Source organism: Carcharhinus amblyrhynchos, unplaced genomic scaffold (assembly GCF_965287045.1).
Source record: "Carcharhinus amblyrhynchos unplaced genomic scaffold, sCarAmb.v2.hapA scaffold_888, whole genome shotgun sequence".
Classification (NCBI taxonomy): Eukaryota; Metazoa; Chordata; class Chondrichthyes; order Carcharhiniformes; family Carcharhinidae; genus Carcharhinus; species Carcharhinus amblyrhynchos.
Window position 1 is genome coordinate 11,557 of NW_027650628.1, and position 25,691 is coordinate 37,247.

General features: G+C 50.3%; 1 protein-coding gene across 1 annotated transcript; it reads left to right on the forward strand.

Annotated features, from left to right (window-relative positions):
* Positions 1–68: 68 nt before the first annotated feature.
* Positions 69–25,691, forward strand: kif22 (kinesin family member 22). The gene is made up of 15 exons (XM_080184714.1): positions 69–97; positions 1,130–1,344; positions 2,868–2,995; positions 3,081–3,241; positions 6,498–6,707; positions 7,553–7,662; positions 7,776–7,896; positions 10,683–10,836; positions 14,412–14,529; positions 21,004–21,187; positions 21,839–22,007; positions 22,626–22,690; positions 23,675–23,863; positions 24,220–24,276; positions 25,091–25,691. Exons 2-15 carry the CDS (start codon positions 1,136–1,138, stop codon positions 25,118–25,120), a joined length of 1,905 nt encoding a protein of 634 aa, XP_080040840.1. The 5' UTR covers positions 69–97; positions 1,130–1,135; the 3' UTR covers positions 25,121–25,691.

A 25,691-nucleotide genomic window follows, 5' to 3' on the forward strand; every position in this document is an offset into this window, starting at 1 on the left:
AGACAGAGACCCTGACAGAGAGGGAGACAGAGACCCTGACAGAGAGAGAGGCACAGACCCAGAGACAGAGGCCCAGAGACGGAGGGAGACACAGAGGGTAAGAGAGAAAGCTGCACCACCCCCCCACTCGACAGAGCGACACCCCCTCAGCACAGTAACCCCCACCCCCCCCCCCCCCTCACAACAGCGCGTCGCTTCCTCTGGCGCTCTCCCCGGGGCGGCGTGTCGCTTCCTCTGGCGCTCTCCTCGGGGCGGCGTGTCGCTTCCTCTGGCGCTCTCCTCGGGGCGGCGTGTCGCTCCCTCTGGCGCTCTCCTCGGGGCGGCGTGTCGCTCCCTCTGGCGCTCTCCTCGGGGCGGCGTGTCGCTCCCTCTGGCGCTCTCCTCGGGGCGGCGCGTCGCTTCCTCTGGCGCTCTCCCCAGGGGCGGCGCGTCGCTTCCTCTGGCGCTCTCCTCGGGGCGGCGTGTCGCTTCCTCTGGCGCTCTCCCCAGGGGCGGCGCGTCGCTTCCTCTGGCGCTCTCCTCGGGGCGGCGTGTCGCTTCCTCTGGCGCTCTCCCCAGGGGCGGCGCGTCGCTTCCTCTGGCGCTCTCCTCGGGGCGGCGCGTCGCTTCCTCTGGCGCTCTCCTCGGGGCGGCGCGTCGCTCCCTCTGGCGCTCTCCTCGGGGCGGCGCGTCGCTCCCTCTGGCGCTCTCCTCGGGGCGGCGCGTCGCTCCCTCTGGCGCTCTCCTCGGGGCGGCGCGTCGCTCCCTCTGGCGCTCTCCTCGGGGCGGCGCGTCGCTCCCTCTGGCGCTCTCCTCGGGGCGGCGCGTCGCTCCCTCTGGCGCTGCCCTCGGGGCGGCGCGTCGCTTCCTCTGGCGCTCTCCTCGGGGCGGCGCGTCGCTTCCTCTGGCGCTCTCCTCGGGGTGGCGCGTCGCTCCCTCTGGCGCTTGTCCCGGGGCAGCGCGTCTCTTCCTCTGCCGCCGGCCCCGGGGCGTCACGGCCCTCCCTGCGGCACCGGCCCTGGGGCGTCGCGGCACTCCCTGCGGCGCCGTCCCCGGGACGTCGCGGCGCTTGCCCTCCCATGCTACGATGCTGCCCAGCTACTGCCTCTCTGATATTCATGACGATTCTCTCTCTCTCTCTCTCCCGCAGGTGACCATGTCCAGCCGGCCCAGCGTCTCTGTGGATCCCCAGGCTGCCAGTGCCCCCCGGAAGCCGGCTAGCCGCCCAGTGCGGGTGGCGGTGCGGTTACGCCCCTACCAGGCGGCCGAGGACGGGCAGGGGCAGGGCGCGTGCGTCCGGGGTGTCGACACCCGCTCGCTGGAGATCGCCAATTGGAGGAACCGCACGGAGTCCATGCACTATCAGTGAGGGAGCTGGGGATTCGGGGAGGTGGGGAGCGGGGGCAGGGGCGTGGGGTCATGCGTCTCGGAGGGAATCAAACCCCCCCTCTATTACCCCCACGATCTGCAGTGAGTCCATGCACTACCAGTGAGGGAGCTGAGGGTGGGACTGTTATTCCCAATCGCTCCCCACATCCCGCACTGAGTCCACGAACTACCGGTGAGGGAGCTAGGTTGGGGAGATGGGTAGGTGCGGCTGGGAGGGGACTCGAACTCCCCTGTTACCCACCCCTCCCCACACAATCCCCCCCACCCCATCACTCCTGATCCTCCTGGGGTACAGTACTGGTAGGGACAGGTCGCTGTATAACACTGAGGTACAGTGCCGGTGGCGACAGGTCTGTCGCTGTATAACACCGGGGTACAGTACTGGTGGGGACGGGTCTGTCGCTGTATAACACCGGGGTACAGTACCGGTGGGGACGGGTCTGTCGCTGTATAACACCGGGGTACAGTACTGGTGGGGACGGGTCTGTCACTGTATAACACTGGGATACAGTACTGGTGGGGACGGGTCTGTCAGTGTATAACACTAGGGTACAGTGCCGGTGGGGATGGGTCTGTCACTGTATAACACTGGGGTACAGTACTGGTGGGGACTGGTCTGTCACTGTATAACACTGGGGTACAGTACTGGTGGGGATAGGTCTGTCGTTGTATAACACTGGGGTATGGTACTGGGGGGGACGGGTCTGTCGCTGTATAACACTGGGGTACAGTACTGGTGGGGGTGGGTCTGTCACTGTATTGCACTGTGGTACAGTACTGGTGGGGACGGGTCGTTCGCTGTATAACACTGGGGTACAGTACTGGTGGGGGTGGGTCTGTCGCTGTATAACACTGGGGTACAATACTGGTGGGGGTGGGTCTGTCGCTGTATAACACTGGGGTACAATACTGGTGGGGACGGGTCGTTTGCTGTATAACACTGGGGTACAGTGCCAGTGGGGACGGGTCCGTCGCTGTATAACATGGGTACAGTGCCGGTGGGGATGGGTCTGTCTCTATAACACTGGGGTACAGTACTGGTGGGGACGGGTCTGTTGCTGTATAACACTGGGGTACAGTACTGGTGGGGACGGGTCTGTTGCTGTATAATACTGGGGTACAGTGCCGGTGGGGACGGGTCTGTTGCTGTATAACACTGGGGTACAGTACTGGTGGGGACGGGTCTGTCACTGTATAACACTGGGGTACAGTGCCGGTGGGGATGGGTCTGTCACTGTATAACACTGGGGTACAGTACTGGTGGGGACGGGCCTGTCGCTGTATAACACTGGGGTACAGTGCCGGTGGGGATGGGTCTGTCTCTGTATAACACTGGGGTACAGTACTGGTGGGGACGGGTCTGTCGCTGTATAACACTGGGGTACACTCCTGTCTATTACTGTTGGACAGTGTAGAATTGACGGGCTGAATGATCTCTCTGATTAGCCCCTCTTCCCAGTTGTATTCCATTCTCTAACCCAGCTCCTTCTGTCTCCCAGGTTTGATGCGTTTTATGGTGATGACTCTTCCCAGCAGGAAGTCTACATGGGGTCAGTCAAACCCATCCTTTCTCACGTCCTGAATGGTCAGAATGCCAGCGTCTTTGCCTATGGTCCCACGGGTGCAGGTGAGTGTCCAGCGAGTGTCCACTCTCTATCCAGCCTCTGCTTGTGGATGTTGGCCCGCTGACTCTCTGTTTTCCTTGATCGTAGGTAAGACCCACACCATGCTCGGCAGTCCTGAGCAGCCCGGGGTCGTTCCCCGTGCCCTTCTCGACATCTTCCGCATGAGCCGGGAGCAGAGCGACCAGCTGAATGGCCCCTCCTGGTCATTCGCCATCACCATGTCTTATCTGGAGATCTACCAGGAGAAGGTAAGACAGATGATTCCGAGCGTAACCGTTACAGCAGATTGCAGATGATACCAAGTTGGGTGGGAAGGTGAACTGTGACGAGGATGCAGAGTTCCTTCAGAATGATCTGGATAGATTGGGTGAGTGGGCTAATCAATGGCAGATGCAATTTAATTTGGATAAGTGTGAGGTTATTTATTCACTTTGGAAGCAAAAACAAGAAGGCAGATTCCCACTTGAATGGGTGTAAATTGGGAGAGGGGAGTGTGCAGAGGGATCTGGGTGTCCTTGTGTACCAGTCACTGAAGGTAAGCACGCAGGTGCAGCAGGCGGTAAAGAAGGCAAATGGTATGTTGGTCTTCATTGTGAGAGGTTTTGAGTACAGGAGCAGAGGGATGTGATGTTGCAATTTATACAGAGCCTTGGTGAGGTCACACCGAGAGTATTGTGTGCAGTTTTGGTCTCCTTTTCTGAGGAAGGATGTTCTTGCTCTCGAGGGAGTGCGGCGAAGGGTTTACCAGGCAGGTCCTGGGGATGGCAGGACTGACGTATGAGGAGAGATTGACTGACTAGGTTAGGATTATTTTCATTGGGGTTCAGATGAATTGGGGGGGGGGAAATCTCATAGGCACTTAGAAAATTCTAACAGGACTAGACAGGGTAGATGCAGGGAGGATGTTCCCGATGGTGGCGGGGAAGTCTGCAACTAGGCGGTTTGAGGATTGGGGATAGACCATTTAAGACGGAGGTGAGGAGACATTTCTTCACCCGGCGAGCCTGTGGAATTCATTCTCACAGGAAGTAATTGGTGTCAAAACATTAACTGTATCGGACAGCCAGCTGGATACAGCATGTTGTAGGTAAAATAATACCTCAAAGACTGTTATTGAGCCAAAATACAGTGGGTTTATTCCAAAGCTTTGGGGAGAAACTGGCTCCGATTAAGGCTTACCAGACTTCTCATACAACACAAACACAAGTGGGTATTTATACATTATGAGCTCCAGCAGGAATCACAATTCAAAGTTCCAATTCCTGTCAGACCTTCAGTTCTTCCTTCCTGGGTCATGATCTAGCCCCAGAGTTAATCAGGAATTACAGTCCTGCAGTCAGGACACAGGAAACCCCTTCTGCAGCAGTACCGACATCCCTGTCTTTGAAGTTACTTGTGCGATCGTGGCTGTCCCAGCAGGACTCTTCCTGTTAAAAGCCGGTACCGTGATCTCCCATTAGCAGCTGTTAAAAGCCGGTATCGTAAACTACCATCTGTGTAACAATTCCCACTAATGCAAACAGGTAAGATTTTGTAGACTTTGTAAATAACAGTCACATTTAACGATCAGCTGTTATAAAAGTTTCACATACTTTAACATGAACAAATAACTTATATTACTGCCAGGAACAGTAGAAGCTTAAGGAGATCAGTCATGAGGAAGGGTTATATTCTAGGTACAAAATTCATTAACCCTTTCCCTTCAGGTACAAAATGCATTCATCCTTTTCCCTACTTCACTCCCCCTTTTGGTCTGGGCCAGGCCCAAGCATGGCCCCATGACAAATCCAAAACCAAAATGTTACCAGCATATGGATCCACTCCGGTCAAAAAACAAAAGACAACTTGGGGTTCTTTGTGCCCACACAACCAATAAGCACCCAGTCAACCAACAATAAGTTATCTTACAGGAAAATACCAAAGTTCAAGACCTTGACTGAACCATGTGTGACCGGCAAGTACCCAAGCAAACACTGGCCTTTACCTGTGCATCAGTCTCGGTTGTCCTTTGCGTGTTATAGTTTCTCTGCTTTGGGACTGGGCCCAGAACCTCAGGAGCTGGTGTCCTCTTTTCCTTCCAACCAGCTCTTAAAGGACAGTTTTCTGGGCAAGCCCTTTTCTCCTGGAAGACAGAACCTGCCATCTGCCTCTCCTGTAAACAGTCCACCACAGTCAACAGATCCCATCCCCAGTTTCCAAATCCTTTCATTAACCTTTCACGTCGAATGTTGCAAACAGCAGCAACCAGAATCCTTGCGTTAACTCCTGAAGACAAAAACACCACCTTCCAGAATGTTCTTAGTCCCTCGAAGTGAGGCACTTCCCCTGATTGAAAGGCTTATCACACTGGACAGCACAATGGGGACCATGAAACTGCCAGATTAGCATTAAACACCCAGCTGGTTCACTCAGTTCCTTAGGGAAGGAAATCTGCTGTCCTCTCCTGCTCTGGCCCACATGTGATTTTCTTACCCATCCGTGGGGACATGGGTGTCTCTGGGTGGGTGCAGTATTTATTGCCCATCCCTGGTTGCCCTTGGAGGAGCTGTTGAGAGTCACCCACACATTGCTGTGGCTCTGGAGTCACATGTAGGCCAGACCGGGGTAAGGACGGCAGATTTCCTTCCCTAAAGGGACATCAGTGAACCAGATGGGTTTTTCCCACAGTGGGTCATCAGGAGATTCTTAATTCCAGATAGTTTTTATTGAATTCAATTTCCACTGTCTGCCGTGGGCAGGATTCGAAGCCAGGTCCCCCAGAACATTAGCTGAGTTTCTGGGTTAATAGTCTAGTGATAATACCACTGGGATATCACCTCTTTGAAACAGCAACAACTCAGTCCCACGGCACTGTGACTGATTCTAAAATAGACCAGTGACCCTGGACTGAGTTTAGGGCTACAGCTCACCTCTCTCTTCTCGCACTCTCACTGTCTCTCTCTCTCTCTCTTGCTTCCTCTCATGTGCTCTCTCTCTCTCTCTCTGTTTCTCTTGCTCCCCCTCTGTGTCTCTCTCTCTCTCTCTGTCTCTCTCCTTCACTCTCACACTCTCTCATTTTCTCTCACTCACTCTCTCTTGCTCTCTCTTTCTCCCTCTTGTGCTCTCTCTCACTTGCCCCCTCACTCTCTCTTGTTTCCTGTCACATGTGCTCTCTCTCTCTTGCTCCCTCTCTCTCTCGCTCCCTTTTTCTCTTTCTCTCTCTTGCTCCCTCTCTGTCTCTCTCTCTCTCTCGCTTCCTCTCTCTTTTTCTCTCTCTTGCTCCCTCTCTCTCTCGCTTCCTCTCTCTTTTTCTCTCTTGCTCCCTCTCTCTCTCTCTCGCTTCCTCTCTCTTTTTCTTTCTCTTGCTCCCTCTCTCTCTCCCTCTTTTGCTCCCTCTCGTGCATGCGTGCACTCTCTCTCTTTCTGGACAATTTGGAATGCACTGGAAATGCTGGTCCTTGCCCCCACCTTCACATTCCCAGGATCAGTAATTGTAAAAGTACTCATGTTGCCCCTTTGTCTCAGGTACTGGATCTGCTGGAGACCAGACACCAGGACCTGCCGATACGAGAGGACCGAGATAAAAATATCTTCATCCCCAACCTAACGCAGCAGCCCATCAGCAGCTTTGCGGAGTTTGAGCAATTCTTCCTGCCAGCTACAGAGAAACGTACCACAGCCAGCACCAAACTAAACTGTCGCTCCAGTCGTAGCCACTCCGTGCTGCTGATCAAGGTACAAGGATACTAATCCCTCATCCCTCTGTGTGTGTGTGTGTCCCTCACTGAGTTTTGATTGGAGTGAGACACCTCCTCACACTCTCCACCGGTGCTGTGTGTAATGTACTCCCTCGCTATTTGGGATGGGGGTGGGTGTTGAGGTGAAACACCCCTTTGCCTTGTTTCCCTCTGCGTATCTCTATGCCTTTCTCTCTCTTTCTCTCTCTCTCTGTCTTTCTCTCTCATTGTCTCTCTGTGTCTGTGTGTAATGTACTCCCTCGCTGAGTTTGGGATGGGGGTGGATGGTGAGGTGAAATGTCCCTTTGCACTGTTTCTCTCTGCATATCTCTATGCCTTTCTCTCTCTCTCTCTCTCTTTCTCTCTCTCTCTGTCTTTCTCTCTCACTCTCTCTCTGTGTCTGTGTAATGTACTCCCTCGCTATTTGGGATGGGGGTGGGTGTTGAGGTGAAACACCCCTTTGCCCTGTTTCCCTCTGCGTATCTCTATGCCTTTTTCTCCCTCCCTCCCTCCCTCTCTCTCTCTCTGTGTCTGTCTTTCTCTCTCACTCTCTGTCTGTGTCTGTGTAATGTACCCCCTCGCTGAGTTTGGGATGGGGGTGGATGGTGAGGTGAAACGCCCCTTTGCCCTGTTTCTCTTTGCATATCTCTATGCCTTTTTCTCTCTCCCTCCCTCTCTCTCTCTCTCTCTGTGTCTCTGTCTGTCTGTCTTTCTCTCTCACTCTCTCTCTGTGTCTGCATCTAACATACTCCCTTGCTGAGTTTGGGATGGGGGTGGATGGTGAGGTGAAACGCCCCTTTGCCCTGTTTCTCTCTCTGTTTTCTGATGGTTTGTCTGTTCCAGGTGGTGAAATTGGAGAAAGTGTCTCCGTTCAGACAGCTGACTGGGAAACTCTACCTGATTGACCTGGCAGGCTCCGAGGATAACCGGAGAACCGGGAACCAGGGCATTCGGTGGGTACAGCAGCAGCGGTGCACTCTGACAATGGGGGGGTGGTGTTACTGTGCTGGCCTCCCGTATCCTTCTCCAAGGCTATACTGACACTGCTTTATCCTGTATTTCCCAGGTTAAAGGAGAGTGGAGCCATTAACACCTCCCTCTTTGTACTCAGCAAAGTGGTGGATGCCTTAAACCAGGGGCTGTGCAGGATTCCCTACAGGGACAGCAAGCTGACCCGTCTGCTACAGGTAACCCTCACTAAACTGCTGACACCAGGCTTTCTCCATCCAGTACCTGTCTGCTCAGGCTAGCAGCAGGAGGGACCTTTCTTCCTCTCCCTATGGTGTCTGTAGGGCCTTTCATCCTGTAGGAAGCCTCACAACACCAGGCTAAAGTCCAGCGGGTTTATTTGGTAGCACGAGCTTTCAGAGTGCTGCTCCTTCATCGGGTGAGTGAGGAGTTGTGTTCACAAACAGGGCATACAAAGATACAAACTCAATTTACAAACTAATGGTTGGATTGCGAGTCTTTACAGCTAATCAAGTCTTAAAGGTACAGACAATGTGAGTGGAGAGAGGGTTAAGCACAGGTTAAAGAGATGTGTATTGTCTCCAGACGTACAGTAAGTGAAGTTTTGCAAGCCCAGGCAAGTCGTGGGGGTTACAGATAGTGTGACATGAACCCAAGATCCCGGTTGAGGCCGTCCTCATGTGTGCGGAACTTGGCTATCAATCGCTGCTCAGCGACTCTGCGCTTTCGTGTGTCGTGAAGGCTGCCTTGGAGAACGTTTACCCGAAGATCAGAGGCCGAATGCCCGTGACCGCTGAAGTGTTCCCCAACAGGAAGGGAACAGTCTCGCCTGGTGATTGTTGAGCGGTGTTCATTCATCCGTTGTCGTAGCATCTGCATTGTCTCCCCAATGTACCATGCCGCGGGACATCCTTTCCTGCAGCGTATCGGGTAGACAACATTGGCTGAGTCGCATGATTGGGATGTAGGATCTGGGACTGTGGCCTAGCCCAGTTCCTCGGCCCTCTTTGTCGAATCAGAGTGCGTGCACGTGTGCACTTGCCTCAGAGGATGGGAGGGTTTTATGCTCAGTTGCTGACAGTACAATTACAAGCAAACTGCTTGATGTAAAGGGAGGGAGGAGGCCAGCAACAGGTTGGAATGCTGCACACTAACCAGGACAGCATCCTGACCGAGCAACACTCCTTCCCTCAGTGTTTGGATGCTGACATTCCTGAATCTGGGTTTAGTGTCTCTGTATTGTTGCAAAGTTGGGTAGAGTACAAAGAATGGTACAGCACAGGAACAGACCCTTCGGCGCTCCAAGCTTGCACCGATCATGATGCCTGCCTAAATTAAAACAGTATACACTTACGGAGTCCGTATCCTTCCATTCCCATCCTATTCACGTATTCGTCTAGATGCCCCTTAATGCCGCAATTGTACCTGCTCCCACCACCACCTCGGGCAGTGCGTTCAAGACACTCACCACCTTCTGTGTGGAAAAAAAACTTGCCTCGCCCATCTCCTCATGCACCTTAAACCTCTGCCCCCAAGTACTTGACTTTTCTACCCTAAGAGAAAGCTTCTGACTATCCACTCTGTCCATGCCCCTCATAATCTTGTAGACTTCTATCAGGTCTCCCCTCAACCTCCATCGTTCCAGTGAGAACAAACCAAGTTTCTCCAACCTCTCCAAAGCTAATACCCTCCATACCAGCAACATCCTGGTAAATCTTTTCTGTAACCCTCTCCAAAGCCTCCACATCCTTCTGGTAGTGTGGGTGACCCAGAATTGAACACTATATTCCAAGTGCGGCCTCACTAAGGTTCTATAAAGCTGCAACGTGACTTGCCAATTTTTAAACTCAGTGCCCCGGCCGATGAAGGCAAGCATGCCATATGCCTTCTTGACTACCTTCTCCACCTGCATTGCCACTTTCAGTGACCCGTGTACGTGTACACCCAGATCCCTCTGCATATCAATACTGCTAGAGATTCTGCCATTGATGTAATTAGGAGTAGGAAATCCCATGATTGGGAGGTAGGAAGTTAGAATTTGGTGTTTGTCAAATAGTAAAATGCTCGGGGGAGCTTTTTGTGGCCTCTTCCAAAGCTGATGCTTTTTCTGTGCCTAGAGATTTATAACACAAGTACACAGAGAGCCCAGAATGAAACATTTATATCAAACGGCCAAGCAGCAGTGTTACCAAGACAACCGACTTTTGAATTGAGCCAATCAGTTTGAATCAGGCACTTAGATACCAAGAATCTATCAAATTTAAATCTGACTGTTTTGGTAACCAATCCTATTGTGGGAAATATTGATATGTCATCACGGGTATAAAAGAAGGGGGACAGTAGGACAAAGAGGGAGAGTAACAGTCACCTGCCAGAGTTAACAGCTCTCTCTCTCTCTTTCTCAGAGAGAGAGAGACAACTGCTGGCTCCTGTAGCTTCAACTATATCTTAGAGAAAACGCTATCTAGGTAGCAAAGGTACCAAAGAAGAAAGGAAACTCCAGATAGAAGAATCAGCAGAGAAACCCTGAATGTTCCAGAAGACAAAACCTGGTTGTAATTTACAGAGTGACTGAATTTTATTTTTGTTAATGCATGAGAATTGTATTTATAGGAATCTTGTTTTATTGGGGAATAGTTAGAAGGGGTTTATTGGGTTGGTTAATAGTTTGTTTAATTTGCTTTCTGCTAGTTAGAGAAATAAATTGTTTTAGAGAGTGCGTCAGGGATTTATTCTGTATTTAATCGCTAGCTGAAGAGTGGCTCGCATCACTTCACACACACGTCAACAGATAAGGCAAGGCCCTCTTCTTTGGGGGGGGTGTTAGTTCTCAGAGGGGGAGGGGGATCCAGCTCCGCTGTCTGCACTGGGAATGCTGCCTCCATATCGATATCCGTTTCTCTTTGGGGGGGTGTGAGTTCTCAGAGGGGGAGGGGGATCCAGCTCTGCCGTCTGCGCTGGGAATGCTGCCTCCGTGTTGATATCCGTTTCTCTTTGCTGCCAGGATTCTCTGGGTGGGACGGCCCACAGCGTAATGATCACAAACATCGCTCCTGAGTATAAACACTACTTCAATACTCTCACTGCACTGAACTTTGCAGCAAAGTCCAAGCTCGTGGTGAATCGACCCTTCACACAGGAGACTATCCAGCCTATAGGTAAGAGTCTGCCCTGCTATAAATAAAAAGCAAAGTTAAAGTTCATTTATTAATACCACATGTAAGGCTTACATTAACACCACAAAGAAGTTACTGTGAAAATCCTCTAGTCGCCACACTCCGGCGCCTGTTCGGGTTACACTGAGGGAGAATTTAGCACGGCCAATCCAGCTAACCAGCACGTCTTTCGGACTGGGAGGAAACCGGAGCACCTGGAGGAAACCCACACAGACAGAGGGAGAACATGCAGACTCCAGCCAAGCCAGGATTTGAACCTGGGTCCCTGGTGCTGTGAGGCAGCAGTGAGAACCACTGCCACCGTGCCACCCATCTGTCTGCTCATAGATGAGCAGATATCTGTCCCAATATCCTGTTACATTGAAATTAACTGTAATGTGACAATGATTACTGTACAACACAGGGAGAGGGGAGAGCAGAGAGATTATACACACACACACACTATAACACAATGAAGGGAGAGAGAGATTACACACACACGCTATAACACAGTGAGGGGAGAGAGAGATTACACACACACACGCTATAACACAGTGAGGGGAGAGAGAGAGATTACACACACACACAATATAACACAGTGAGGGGAGAGAGAGAGATTACACACACACACACAATATAACACAATGAGGGGAGAGGGAGGGATTACACACACACAATATAACACAGTGAGGGGAGAGAGAGATTATACACACACACAATATAACACAGTGAGGGGAGAGAGAGAGATTACACACACAATATAACACAGTGAGGGGAGAGAGAGAGATTACACACACACACACAATATAACACAGTGAGGGGAGAGAGAGAGATTACACACACACACACACAATATAACACAGTGAGGGGAGAGAGAGAGATTACACACACAATATAACACAGTGAGGGGAGAGAGAGAGATTACACACACACACACAATATAACACAGTGAGGGGAGAGAGAGAGATTACACACACACACACACAATATAACACAGTGAGGGGAGAGAGAGAGATTACACACACAATATAACACAGTGAGGGAGAGAGAGAGATTATACACACACACAATATAACACAGTGAGGGGAGAGAGAGATTATACGCACACACAATATAACACAGTGAGGGGAGAGAGAGAGATTACACACACACACACAATATAACAGTGAGGGGAGAGAGAGAGATTACACACACACACAATATAACACAGTGAGGGGAGAGAGAGAGATTACACACACACACACACACAATATAACACAATGAGGGGAGAGGGAGGGATTACACACACACAATATAACACAGTGAGGGGAGAGAGAGATTATACACACACACAATATAACACAGTGAGGGGAGAGAGAGAGATTACACACACAATATAACACAGTGAGGGGAGAGAGAGAGATTACACACACAATATAACACAGTGAGGGGAGAGAGAGAGATTACACACACACACACAATATAACACAGTGAGGGGAGAGAGAGAGATTACACACACACACACACACAATATAACACAGTGAGGGGAGAGAGAGAGATTACACACACAATATAACACAGTGAGGGGAGAGAGAGAGATTACACACACACACACAATATAACACAGTGAGGGGAGAGAGAGAGATTACACACACACAATATAACACAGTGAGGGGAGAGAGAGAGAGATTACACACACACAATATAACACAGTGAGGGGAGAGAGAGAGAGATTACACACACACACACAATATAACACAGTGTGGGGAGAGAGAGAGATTACACACACACAATATAACACAGTGAGGGGAGAGAGAGAGATTACACACACACGCAATATAACACAGTGAGGGGAGAGAGAGAGATTACACACACACAATATAACACAGTGAGGGGAGAGAGAGAGATTACACACACACACACACACAATATAACACAGTGTGGGGAGAGAGAGAGATTACACACACACAATATAACACAGTGAGGGGAGAGAGAGAGAGAGATTACACACACACACAATATAACACAGTGAGGGGAGAGAGAGATTATACACACACACAATATAACACAGTGAGGGGAGAGAGAGAGATTACACACACACAATATAACACAGTGAGGGGAGAGAGAGATTATATACACACACACAATATAACACAGTGAGGGAGAGAGAGAGAGATTACACACACACACACAATATAACACAGTGAGGGGAGAGAGAGATTATATACACACACACAATATAACACAGTGAGGGAGAGAGAGAGAGATTACACACACACACACAATATAACACAGTGAGGGGAGAGAGAGAGATTACACACACACACACACAATATAACACAGTGTGGGGAGAGAGAGAGATTACACACACACAATATAACACAGTGAGGGGAGAGAGAGAGAGAGATTACACACACACACAATATAACACAGTGAGGGGAGAGAGAGATTACACACACACACAATATAACACAGTGAGGGGAGAGAGAGATTATACACACACACAATATAACACAGTGAGGGAGAGAGAGAGATTACACACACACAATATAACACAGTGAGGGGAGAGAGAGATTACACACACACACAATATAACACAGTGAGGGGAGAGAGAGATTATACACACACACAATATAACACAGTGAGGGGAGAGAGAGAGATTACACACACACAATATAACACAGTGAGGGGAGAGAAAGATTATATACACACACACAATATAACACAGTGAGGGAGAGAGAGAGAGATTACACACACACACACAATATAACACAGTGAGGGGAGAGAGAGATTATATACACACACACAATATAACACAGTGAGGGAGAGAGAGAGAGATTACACACACACACACAATATAACACAGTGAGGGGAGAGAGAGAGATTACACACACACACACACAATATAACACAGTGTGGGGAGAGAGAGAGATTACACACACACAATATAACACAGTGAGGGAGAGAGAGAGAGATTACACACACACACACAATATAACACAGTGAGGGGAGAGAGAGATTATATACACACACACAATATAACACAGTGAGGGAGAGAGAGAGAGATTACACACACACACACAATATAACACAGTGAGGGAGAGAGAGAGAGATTACACACACACACACAATATAACACAGTGAGGGAGAGAGAGAGATTACACACACATACAATATAACACAGTGAGGGAGAGAGAGAGAGATTACACACACACACAATATAACACAGTGAGGGAGAGAGAGAGAGATTACACACACACACACAATATAACACAGTGAGGGAGAGAGAGAGATTACACACACACACAATATAACACAGTGAGGGAGAGAGAGAGAGATTACACACACACACAATATAACACAGTGAGGGGAGAGAGAGATTACACACACACACACAATATAACACAGTGAGGGGAGAGAGAGATTATACACACACACAATATAACACAGTGAGGGGAGAGAGAGATTACACACACACACACGATATAACACAGGCTGAGGGGTCTATACACTGGGACAGACTACGTGTAATGTTGACAGTGATTACACACTGACAGACTGCGACATTGAATATGTATCTGAATCCTTCCCTTGTTCAGGCGTGCGTCCTCTGAAGCGATCCAGCCTTGATCATCCAGCAAGTTCCCAACGACCAGCCAAGATACTGAAATCGGAGGAGTCAGAGCACAGCACTGGATCCGAGGAATTGGCAATAAGGTGACAATAGGAACGTGCTGCTGGTGTGGGCTGTCACGCTGTATTCTGTCCTGGTAACAAGGTCTGGGGGTGTGGGCTGTCACTGGGCTGTATTCGCATCCGGGCTGTATTCGCATCCGGGCTGCAGAGGAACCTGGAGTGGGAGGGTGAGAATCCGGTCGTTGTGGTACATGTGGGTGCCAACGACGTAGGCAAAATGCGAACTGAGGATCTGGGGAGGGAGTATGAAAAGCTGGGAATGGAATTAAAAAGTAGAACCGACAAGGTGGTTATCTCTGGGCTACTACCTGAACCGAGTGCAGACGGGCGTAGTGTTGATAGGATTAAGGAAGTGAATGGGTGGCTCAGGGATTGGTGTGGGAGGAATGGGTTTGCATTTATGGGGCATTGGCATCAGTATTGGGGTAGGTGGGACCTGTTCGGACGGGATGGGGTTGGTCTAAACCGTGCTGGGACCAGAGTCCTGGCGAATCGTGTAAAGAGGACTGTAGACAGGGCTTTAAACTAATTAGTGGGGGGAGGGTGTGAGGGTAGGTGACATTACGAGGCCTAAAGTCAAGGAGATGGTACAGGTAAGGGAAGAGGCTGAGGATGTCCCAATAATAAAGGGAGTAGGGGGCGTGAGTATGGTTGGTGGCGTTCCGGCAAATAGGGTCCAGGTGAAGGCTGGGATGAAGTCACTTTATCTGAATGCACGAAGCATTCGGAATAAAGTGGATGAGCTGGTGGCGCAGATCGGCACAAATGGATATTATCTGGTGGCCATTACAGAGACGTGGCTGCAAGGTGACAGGGACTGGGAGCTGAATGTCCAGGGGTATCAAGTGTTTAGGAAGGATAGGCGGGAGGAAAAAGTGGGGGGGTGTAGCTCTGCTGATTAAGGATAGCATCAGGGTGGTAGCGAGGGATGATATTGGAGCCAAAGAGCAGAAAGTGGAATCGTTGTGGGTGGAGATTAGGAACAGCAAAGGGAGGAAGACGTTGGTGGGTGTCGTCTATAGGCCCCCGAATAATGATCTGGAGGTGGGGCGGGCTGTTAACGTGCAAATAAGTGCGGCGTGCAGGAATGGGACGGCCGTAATTATGGGGGATTTCAATCTGCATATTGATTGGTCGACCCATGTTGGACGCGGTGGGCTCGAGGAGGAGTTCTTGGAATGCTGCCGGGATAGTTTCCTTGAACAGTGTGTGTTGGAGCCAACGAGGGAGCGAGCTATCTTGGATCTGGTGTTATGTAATGAGGCAGGTAGAATTAGGGACCTTGTGGTGAAGGATCCTCTTGGGGAGAGTGATCATTGTATGGTGGAGTTTCTGGTGCAGATGGAGGAGGAGAAAGTGGGTTCCCGGACATGCGTCCTTTGTTTGAAAAGAGGGGAGTATGTTAGGATGAGAGAAGAATTGGCAAATGTGGACTGGGGGAACGCGTTGGAAGGTAGGTCTGCTGAGGAGCAGTGGAGGATCTTTAAGGAGATCTTTCTTGGTGCTCAGCAGAAATTTATTCCGATGGTCAAAAAGGACCGTAGGAGGAGAGGTAATAAGCCGTGGATAACGAAGGAGGTAAGGGAAAGTGTTAAATTAAAAGCGGAGGCGTTTAGAGTAGCTAAGAGTAGTGGGCGAGAAGAGGATTGGGAGAGGTTTAAATGTCAACAAAGATTGACAAAGAATTTGATAAAGAAGGGTAGGAGAAACTATGAAGCTGGGCTAGCGCTTAATATATAAAAGGATAGCAAGAGTTTTTATAAATATATAAAAAGGAAGAGGCTGGCTAGGGTGAACGTTGGACCCTTAGAGGATGAGAAGGGGGACTTAGTGGTAGGGGATGGGGAAATGGCTGAGGTCTTGAATAACTTTTTTGTTTCGGTCTTCACGGAGGAGGATGTGAATAATTTGCCGGGTGTTAGAGTTGGAAAGGTGGTAGGACTGGAGGGTCTCAATGACATTATTGTTACTAGAGAGGCGGTGCTCGACAGACTGGAGGGACTGATTGTGGACAAGTCCCCAGGACCAGGTGGAATGCATCCGAGGGTTCTGAAAGAAATGGCGGAGGTGATAGTGGATGCCTTGGTGGTTATTTTCCAAACGTCGCTGGATTCCGGGGGAGTGCCAGAAGATTGGAAAACAGCTAATGTTATGCCGTTGTTTAAGAAGGGTGCCAGGCAAAAGGCAGGGAATTATAGGCCGGTTAGTTTAACGTCTGTTGTAGGTAAAATGTTAGAATCCGTCATCAAGGAGGAAATAGCAAGGCATCTTGAGGGGAATTGCTTGATAGAGCAGACGCAGCACGGTTTCGTTAAGGGAAAGTCGTGTCTGACAAATTTACTGGAGTTCTATGAGGATGTGTCTAGGGCGGTGGATAGAGGAGAGCCGATGGATGTGGTCTTTCTTGATTTTCAGAAGGCGTTTGACAAGGTACCTCACAAGAGGTTATTGCAGAAGGTCAGGGGACATGGAGTTGGGGGTAGGGTGTTAGCGTGGATAGAGGATTGGTTGTCAAATAGGAGGCAGAGAGTGGGGGTTAATGGGTGCTATTCGGATTGGCGGTTGGTGACTAGTGGAGTGCCCCAGGGGTCGGTGCTGGGGCCTCAGCTATTTACCATTTATATAGATGATCTGGAGGAGGGAACCGAGTGTATGGTGTCGAAATTTGCTGATGACACCAAGATTGGTGGAACGGCAAATTGTGTGGAGGGTGTGGAGAGTCTACAGAAGGATCTAGATAAGCTGGGCGAATGGGCCAGGAACTGGCGAATGGAATTTAATGTTGGCAAGTGCGAGGTGGTCCACTTTGGTAGGAATAATGGTAGGAAGGATTATTACTTACGTGGCGAAAAACTGCAGCAGGCGACGGTGCAGAGGGACCTCGGGGTCCTTGTGCATGAGTCGCAAAAACCCAGCTTGCAGGTGCAGCAGGTGGTCAGGAAGGGGAATGGGATGCTGGCCTTCATAGCGAGGGGGATTGAATATAAAAGTAGGGAGGTCTTGCTGCAGCTGTATAGGGCATTGGTGAGGCCGCAGCTGGAGTACTGTGTGCAGTTTTGGGCGCCGCACCTGCGCAAAGATATTTTGGCCTTGGAGGGAGTGCAGAGGAGGTTTACTAGGCTGATACCGGAGTTGAGGGGGTTGAGCTATGAGGAGAGGCTGAATAAACTAGGCTTGTACTCGTTAGAGTTTAGAAGAATGAGGGGAGATCTCATTGAGACGTATAAGATGATGAATGGGATGGATAGGATAGAGGTGGAGAGACTCTTCCCGCTCAGAAAGGACAGTAGGACTAGGGGGCACAGCCTCAAGATAAAGGGGGGGGGGGCGGTTTAGAACGGAGTTGAGGAAGAACTTCTTCACTCAAAGGGTGGTGAATCTCTGGAATTCTCTGCCCGTTGAAGTGGTGGAGGCTGCCTCGCTAAATATTTTTAAGACGTGGGTTGATGGGTTTTTGATAAGAGAGGGGATTAAGGGTTATGGGGAGAGGGCGGGAAAGTGGAACTGAGCCACGACAGATCAGCCATGATCTTATTGAATGGCGGGGCAGGCTCGAAGGGCTAGATGGCCGACTCCTGCTCCTATTTCTTATGTTCTTATGTAACAAGGTCTGGGGGTGTGGGGTGTCACTGGGTTGTACTCTGTCCCGGTAACAAGGTGTGGGGGTGTGAGCTGTCACTGGGTTGTACTGCGTCTCGGTAACAAGATCTGGGGGTGTGGGGTGTCACTGGGTTGTACTCTGTCCCGGTAACAAGATCTGGGGGTGTGGGGTGTCACTGGGTTGTACTGTGTCCCGGTAACAAGATCTGGGGGTGTGGGGTGTTACTGGGTTGTACTGTGTCCCGGTAACAAGATCTGGGGGTGTGGGGTGTCACTGGGTTGTACTGTGTCCCGGTAACAAGATCTGGGGGTGTGGGGTGTCACTGGGTTGTACTCTGTCTCGGTAACAAGGTCTGGGGGTGTGGGCTGTCACTGGGCTGTACTCTGTCTCGGTAACAAGGTCTGACACAGCAGAAAGTGGCCTAGTACGCACAGGCAGGGACAGGGCAGATAATGTGCTGTGATTTGTGTTTATATTTGGGGCAATTAATTTAATTTCATTTATTATTGTCACGTGTATTGGGACACAGTGAAAAGTATTGTTTCTTGCGCGCAATACAGACAAAGCATACCGTTCATAGAGTACAGAGGGGAGCAGGAAAGGAGAGGGTGCAGAATGTAGTGTTACAGTCACAGCGAGGGTGTAGAGAAAGATCAGCTTAATGCGAGGTAGGTCCGTTCAAAAGTCTGACAGCAGCAGGGAAGAAGCTGTTCTTGGGTTGGTCAGTCCGTGACCTCAGACTTCTGTATCTTTTCCCCGACGGAAGAAGGTGGAAGAGAGAATGTCCGGGGTGCGTGGGGAGGTGGGGTCCTTAATTATACTGGCTGCTTTTCCCCGAGGCAGCGGGAAGTGTAGACAGAGTCAATGGATGGGAGGCTGGTTTGTGTGATGGATTGGGCTACATTCACCACCCTTTTGTAGTTCTTTGCGGTCTTGGGCAGAGCAGGAGCCCAGATCAAGTTGTGATACAACCAGAAAGAATGCTTTCTATGGGGCATCTGTAAAAAAAAAAATTTCCTGATGTGAAAACGTTGTCTTTGTGTTTTGTAAAGTTGTTACTACCTGGTGCCCAGTGTCCTGCGATGGAAGAGCAAACTCTCTCTTTTAAATGAGTGTGTGTGTGTGTGTTACATTAGCACAGTGAGTGGTGGATGGGCAGGGTATGGGGGAACCTTCTCAAACAGTAACGGGATGAGGGCCCTCTGTTTGTGTGGAGGGAGTGAGCCTCCTCTCCTCTGAGCAGAGATTGAATTGAGATCTCTGAAATGGGTTTGCTTAATGTCAATGAGGAGAAACTGTTACCCGGGGGGCAGGACCAAGCGTCACATTTCCAGGCTCGCGAATGACCCAGCTGGGTGGCAATGCGAGGAGGCACAGGCTGGGAGGGCTGTACTGTTCTCTGAGGCTGAGTGAGTGGGCAAGGATGTGGCAGGTGGAATATAATGTGGAAAGTCATCCACTATGGGAGGAAAATCCCAAAGGATTTCATCAATGGCAAGAGATCTGGGTGTCCTTGTTAATGAGTCACTGAAAAGGAGGGCAAATAGTACTTCGATTATTATTGTGAGAGATTATTTTTATTCATTCGTCTGTGGGATATGGGTATCACTGGCTAGCGTTTATTACCCATCCTTAGTTGCCTTTGTTGGGCAATTGAGAGTCAACCACATTGCTGTGGCTCGGTAACCACATAAGAACATAAGAAATAGGAGCAGGAGTAGGCCATCTAGCCCTTCGAGCCTGCCCCGCCATTCAATAAGATCATGGCTGATCTGTCGTGGCTCAGTTCCACATTCCCGCCCTCTCCCCATAACCCTTAATCCCCTCGCTTATCAAAAACCCATCAACCCGCGTCTTAAAAATATTGAGCGAGGTAGCCTCCACCACTTCAACGGGCAGAGAATTCCAGAGATTCACCACCCTTTGAGTGAAGAAGTTCCTCCTCAACTCTGTTCTAAACCGCCCCCCCCTTTATCTTGAGGCTGTGCCCCCTAGTCCTACTGTCCTTTCTGAGCGGGAAGAATTGCTCTACCTCTATCCTATCCATCCCCTTCATTACCTTATATGTCTCAATGAGATCTCCCCTCATTCTTCTAAACTCTAGCTAGTACGAGCCTAGTTTATTCAGCCTCTCCTCATAGCTCAACCCCCTCAACTCCGGTATCAGCCTAGTAAACCTCCTCTGCACTCCCTCCAAGGCCAAAATATCCTTGTGTAAGTGCGGCGACCAAAACTGCACACAGTACTCCAGCTGCGGCCTCACCAGTGCCCTGTACAGCTGCAGCAAGACATAGCAAACATAACATATGAAAGTATGAAGTTTATTTACTTGTCACAAGTAAGGCTTATATTAACACCGCAATGAAGTTACTGTAAAATTCCTCTAGTCGCCACACTCCTGTTCGGGTTACACTGAGGAAGAATTTAGCACAGCCCCAATGCACCCCTAACCAGCACGTCTTTCAGACTGTGGGAGGAAACCGGAACATCTGGAGGAAACCCACGCAGACATGGGGACGATGTGCAGAAACGTGCAGGCTCCACACAGACAGTGACCCGAGCCAGGAATCGAACCCGGCTCCCTGGCGCTGTGAGGCAGCAGTGCTAACCCACTGTGTCAGGATGGCAATTTCCTTCCTTAAAGGGACATTAGCGAACCAGATGGGATTTTCCCACAATTAACGGGTCATCAGTAGATTCTTAATTCCAGATATTTTTTATTGAATTCAAATTCCACTGTCTGCAGTGGGTGGGATTCGAACCCGGGTCCCCCCAGAACATTACCTGAGTTTAGGGGGGAGGGAGGATGGTGTATTGTCCAGGGTGTTGGGTTTATAGTCGGAAAGTTGGTGATTTGGACGTCCGGGCTGACTCGATCCGTCTCTTGCTTCCAGCCCTTTGCTGAAACCGGGTGACTATGACCCGGAGGTTTGTGACTCGCATGTGATGGAACGCCTTTCCCACCTAGAGGACATGCTGAGAAAGTACGGCAAGAGTGGCCCCCCACTGCTGGGTACCCCCAAAGAGGAACGTCTGCAGCTGCTGAAAAAGCTGGAGGAAAGCCGCCTCCAGATACAGGTACGGCAAATTCCTCTGCAGAAGGAGCAATGTCCCTGTCTCAGTGGGGAATGTGTCTGGGAGCCTGTGGGGGCAAACAGCTGGGGGTCCTGGAGATGGGGTGGGGAACAGGGGGTGTTGGTGGGGGGGGGGGTGTAAATCAGCCCGGAGGTCCCGGAGACAGGGTGGGCAGCAGGGGGTGCGGTGAGGGGACGGGGGGGGTGGGGGGGTGCGTAAATCAGCCCGGGTTCCTGCTGCATGCCCGGGGGCTCCCGGAGATGGAGTTGGGTGGGGGGGGTAATCAGTCCAGGGTTCCTGGAGACAAGGTGGGAAGCAAGGGGGTGTGAGGGTAATCACACCAGGTTCCTGTTGCATGCCCAGGGTTCCCTGGGAGCGGGAGGGTGTGTAAGTAATCAGCCCGGGGGTCCTAGACATGGGGTGGAGGGTAATCAGCCTGGGTTCCCACTGCATGCCTGGAGTTCCCAGAGATGGGGTGGGGAGCAGGGGGGTGTGTGAGAGAGAGTATGTGCACACGTGTGTGTGTGTGAGAGAGAGAGAGAAAGACTGTGTGTGGGATAGAGTGAGTGGGTGTGTGTATATATGTTGGAGAGAGTGTGTATGTGAGAGTGTGTGTGTGTTGAACAGCACGTTAAACTCTGTGTGTTTGATTAGAAATTGGAACAGAGACAGAAGGAGCTGGAGAAAGCCATCAGTGCACAGGAGGGGGGAGCAGATGAGGCCCGCAGTAGCGACACGCTATTGAAGAACGTGCGTCCAGGAGGCTTACGCAGAGGATCCGTAGCTAAACAGAGGAAACAGGCCATTGTGACACCACTGCAGCGTACGTAACATCACTCAGACTCACTGAGGGTCCAGGGCAGCAATCTCTGACAGTCCAGAGAGAGAGAACTCGGTCTCTGGTGTCTCACAGTTCAGAGAGAGAGAGAGAGACCTCAGTCTCTGGTGTCTCACAGTTCAGAGAGAGAGAGAGAGACCTCAGTCTCTGGTGTCTCACAGTTCAGAGAGAGCTTGGTTCTGGTGTCTCACAGTTCAGAGAGAGCTCTGTCTCTGGTGTCTCACAGTTCAGAGAGAGAGCTCTGTCTCTGGTGTCTCACAGTTCAGAGAGAGAGCTCGGTCTCTGGTGTCTCACAGTTCAGAGAGAGAGCTCTGTCTCTGGTGTCTCACAGTTCAGAGAGAGAGCTCTGTCTCTGGTGTCTCACAGTTCAGAGAGAGCTCGGTCTCTGGTGTCTCACAGTTCAGAGAGAGCTCGGTCTCTGGTGTCTCACAGTTCAGAGAGAGCTCGGTCTCTGGTGTATCACAGTTGAGTGAGTGGAGAGAGGGATACCTTGGTTGGGATTTGTTTTCTGGGTGGCACATGATGCACACTTGCACATGTTCCCTCTCCCTCTCTGTGCCAAGTACTGGTGATGCTGCTGACTCTATGCCCTGTCATTTCCAGGTTTGGATAACAGTGAGCTGCTTAAACCGGGGAATGTGATTGTGGTGAAGAGAAAGGAGAGGCAGGTGAGTTTTGGGCTCTGGGTGTCAGTGACAAGGCTTACCTTCACCAGCCATTCTAACTCCCTCTCAGGACTACACAGAACAGTACAGCACAGGAACAGGCCCTTCGGCCCTCCAAGCCTGCACTGACCATGATGCCCTAACTAAACTGAACTGTGTGCACTGACCCAGTCCATACCCTAGAAACAGAAGATAGGAGGAGGCCATTTGGCCCTTCCAGTCTCTCCACCATCATGGCTGATCGTCCAATCCAATAGCCTAATCCTGCTTTTTCCCCATAACCTTTGATCCCATTCATTGTCGAGTGCGATATCCAGCTGCCTCTTCACTATATTCAATGTTTTGGCATCAACTACTTCCTCTGGGAATGAATTCCACAGGCTCACCGGGTGAAGAAATGTCTCCTCACCTCCATCCTAAATGGTCTACCCCCACAATCCTCAGACTGTGACCCCTGGTTCTGGACTCCCCCCACCATCAGGACCATCCTCCCTGCATCTACCATGTCTAGTCCTGTTAGAATTTTATAAGTCTGTATGAGATCCCTCCCCTCATCCGCTGGAGTTCAGATGAGAACATTCCTAACCTGGTCAATCTCTCCTCGTACATCCGTCCCCGGAATCAGCCTGGTAATCCCTTCACTGTGCTCCCTCGAGAGCAAGAACATCCTTCGTCAGAAAAGGAGACCAAAACTGCCCACAATACTCTAGGTGTGGCCTCACCAAGGCCCCTGTAATAGTTTATCAATAATATCACGAGGCCATTGCCTCACTAAATGTATATCGTCCCCTCTGTCCCTTTCACCGTTCCGTAGGTTTCAGTGAGATCCCCTCTCATGACCCTGGTGATTACAGACCCAGTTCCCCCAGTCTCTCTTCATACCGGAGTCCCTGGAACAAGTCTGCTAAATCTTTGTTGCTCCCCCGCCCCCAGCTCTATGGCAATAACATCCCTTATGTTGTAATGTGTGACCTGGTCTGTACGCAGGATGGCAGCAACGTGGAGAATGAGTTTGAGCTAACGGTGGATGTGGAACTGGCTCAGAAACACAAGGACTACATCCTCAACATCCTCAACACTGGGTCCCTGAGGGATCTAAAGACCCTGCAGAGGATCGGGGACAAAACAGCCAAGCTGATCATGGGCTGGAGAGAACACAATGGACCCTACACACAGGTAACTGTTCCCCCAAAACATCTCACAATCTCCCCAATCCTTATCACTATTCACCATGTAACAACTGGGCCTCTTCAGTAGAGGAAATCAGCCAGGGTTCCTGCTCCTGATCACTGTCCAGTGATCCCTGGGTTAGAGAGAGAGAGGGGGGAAATCAGCCAGGGTTCCTGCTCCTGATCACTGTCCAGTGATCCCTGGGTTAGAGAGAGAGAGGGGGGGGGGGAGGAAATCAGCCAGGATTGCTGAAGGGTTTGAATGTACATTGCAGGGGAATGGTACCCACAGAGGGAATGTGTTCGGGGGGAGAAGGAGCTAGAGCTGGCTATTTTAACTTGCTTATGTGTGTGTTATTTCAGATTGAGGATCTGGAAAAGATCGGGATGTCATCAAAATCACTATCCACGTTCATGAAGGTGAGAGTGTGAATGGATTTGTATGCAGGGCCAGTTAGTGACACAGCGAGTGACCCTTACCCTGCTGAATAAACAGTGACTCTGTACAGTTACACAGTGAGTGATCCTTACCCTGCTGAATAAACAGTGACTCTGTACAGTTACACAGTGAGTGACCCTTACCCTGCTGAATAAACAGTGACTCTGTACAGTTACACAGTGAGCGATCCTTACCCTGCTGAATAAACAGTGACTCTGTACAGTTACACAGTGAGCGATCCTTACCCTGCTGAATAAACAGTGACTCTGTACAGTTACACAGTGAGCGATCCTTACCCTGCTGAATAAACAGTGACTCTGTACAGTTACACAGTGAGCGATCCTTACCCTGCTGAATAAACAGTGACTCTGTACAGTTACACAGTGAGCGATCCTTACCCTGCTGAATAAACAGTGACTCTGTACAGTTACACGGTGAGTGATCCTTACCCTGCTGAATAAACAGTGACTCTGTACAGTTACACAGTGAGTGATCCTTACCCTGCTGAATAAACAGTGACTCTGTACAGTTACACAGTGAGTGATCCTCACCCTGCTGAATAAACAGTGACTCTGTACAGTTACACAGTGAGTGATCCTCACCCTGCTGAATAAACAGTGACTCTGTACAGTTACACAGTGAGTGATCCTCACCCTGCTGAATAAACAGTGACTCTGTACAGTTACACAGTGAGTGATCCTCACCCTGCTGAATAAACAGTGACTCTGTGTGAATTAATACCTTACTTTGGGTTATTGTTACTGAATAACAGTATTTGTGTTTCTCTCTCCCTAGGCTAACGTGGTGAGCTGTATGGTGAAGTGAGATCCCTCTGTGAGGAAGGGTGACTGTGTCTCGTCTTCCACAAGTTGTCTCCGGGTGTATCTCCGTCAGCGGACGTGCCTGAGACCGATATGTATATCGACTCCTTACTGTGTACTCTGTATTTGAAAGATAAAATGTGTATTTCCTCTGCTTGTTCTTTCACCAGTTTGAGACAACTGTGGGCACAGACTGAGGGGTTCGGGGTGCTGAACGAGGTAGGGGGGGAGAATGACCCAGATAGCACGGGCCGTCTGAGAGACGTGTGTCCAGTCCAGACGTTCCCTCGGTCTGTGCTTTGTGCTGACTCCTCTATCCTCCGAGCGCTGCAGGGATTGAGAGATGTGCCTCGCAATTGGAAACCTCCCCCCACTGCCCCTTTGCAATCAGTGTTACAGAACAGATTATTTTCTTTGTTAAACCGTGAGTGTCTGAACCACAGCGTTCTGCCGAGTCGAACCCGGCCCACCCAGACTGGATTCCACTCTGCCCCACTGTGACCGTGCGACTGCCACTGAGTTTTAAACATCACCCTCTTGTATCTTTGATTTTTTTTAATTAAAGCTATGATTTA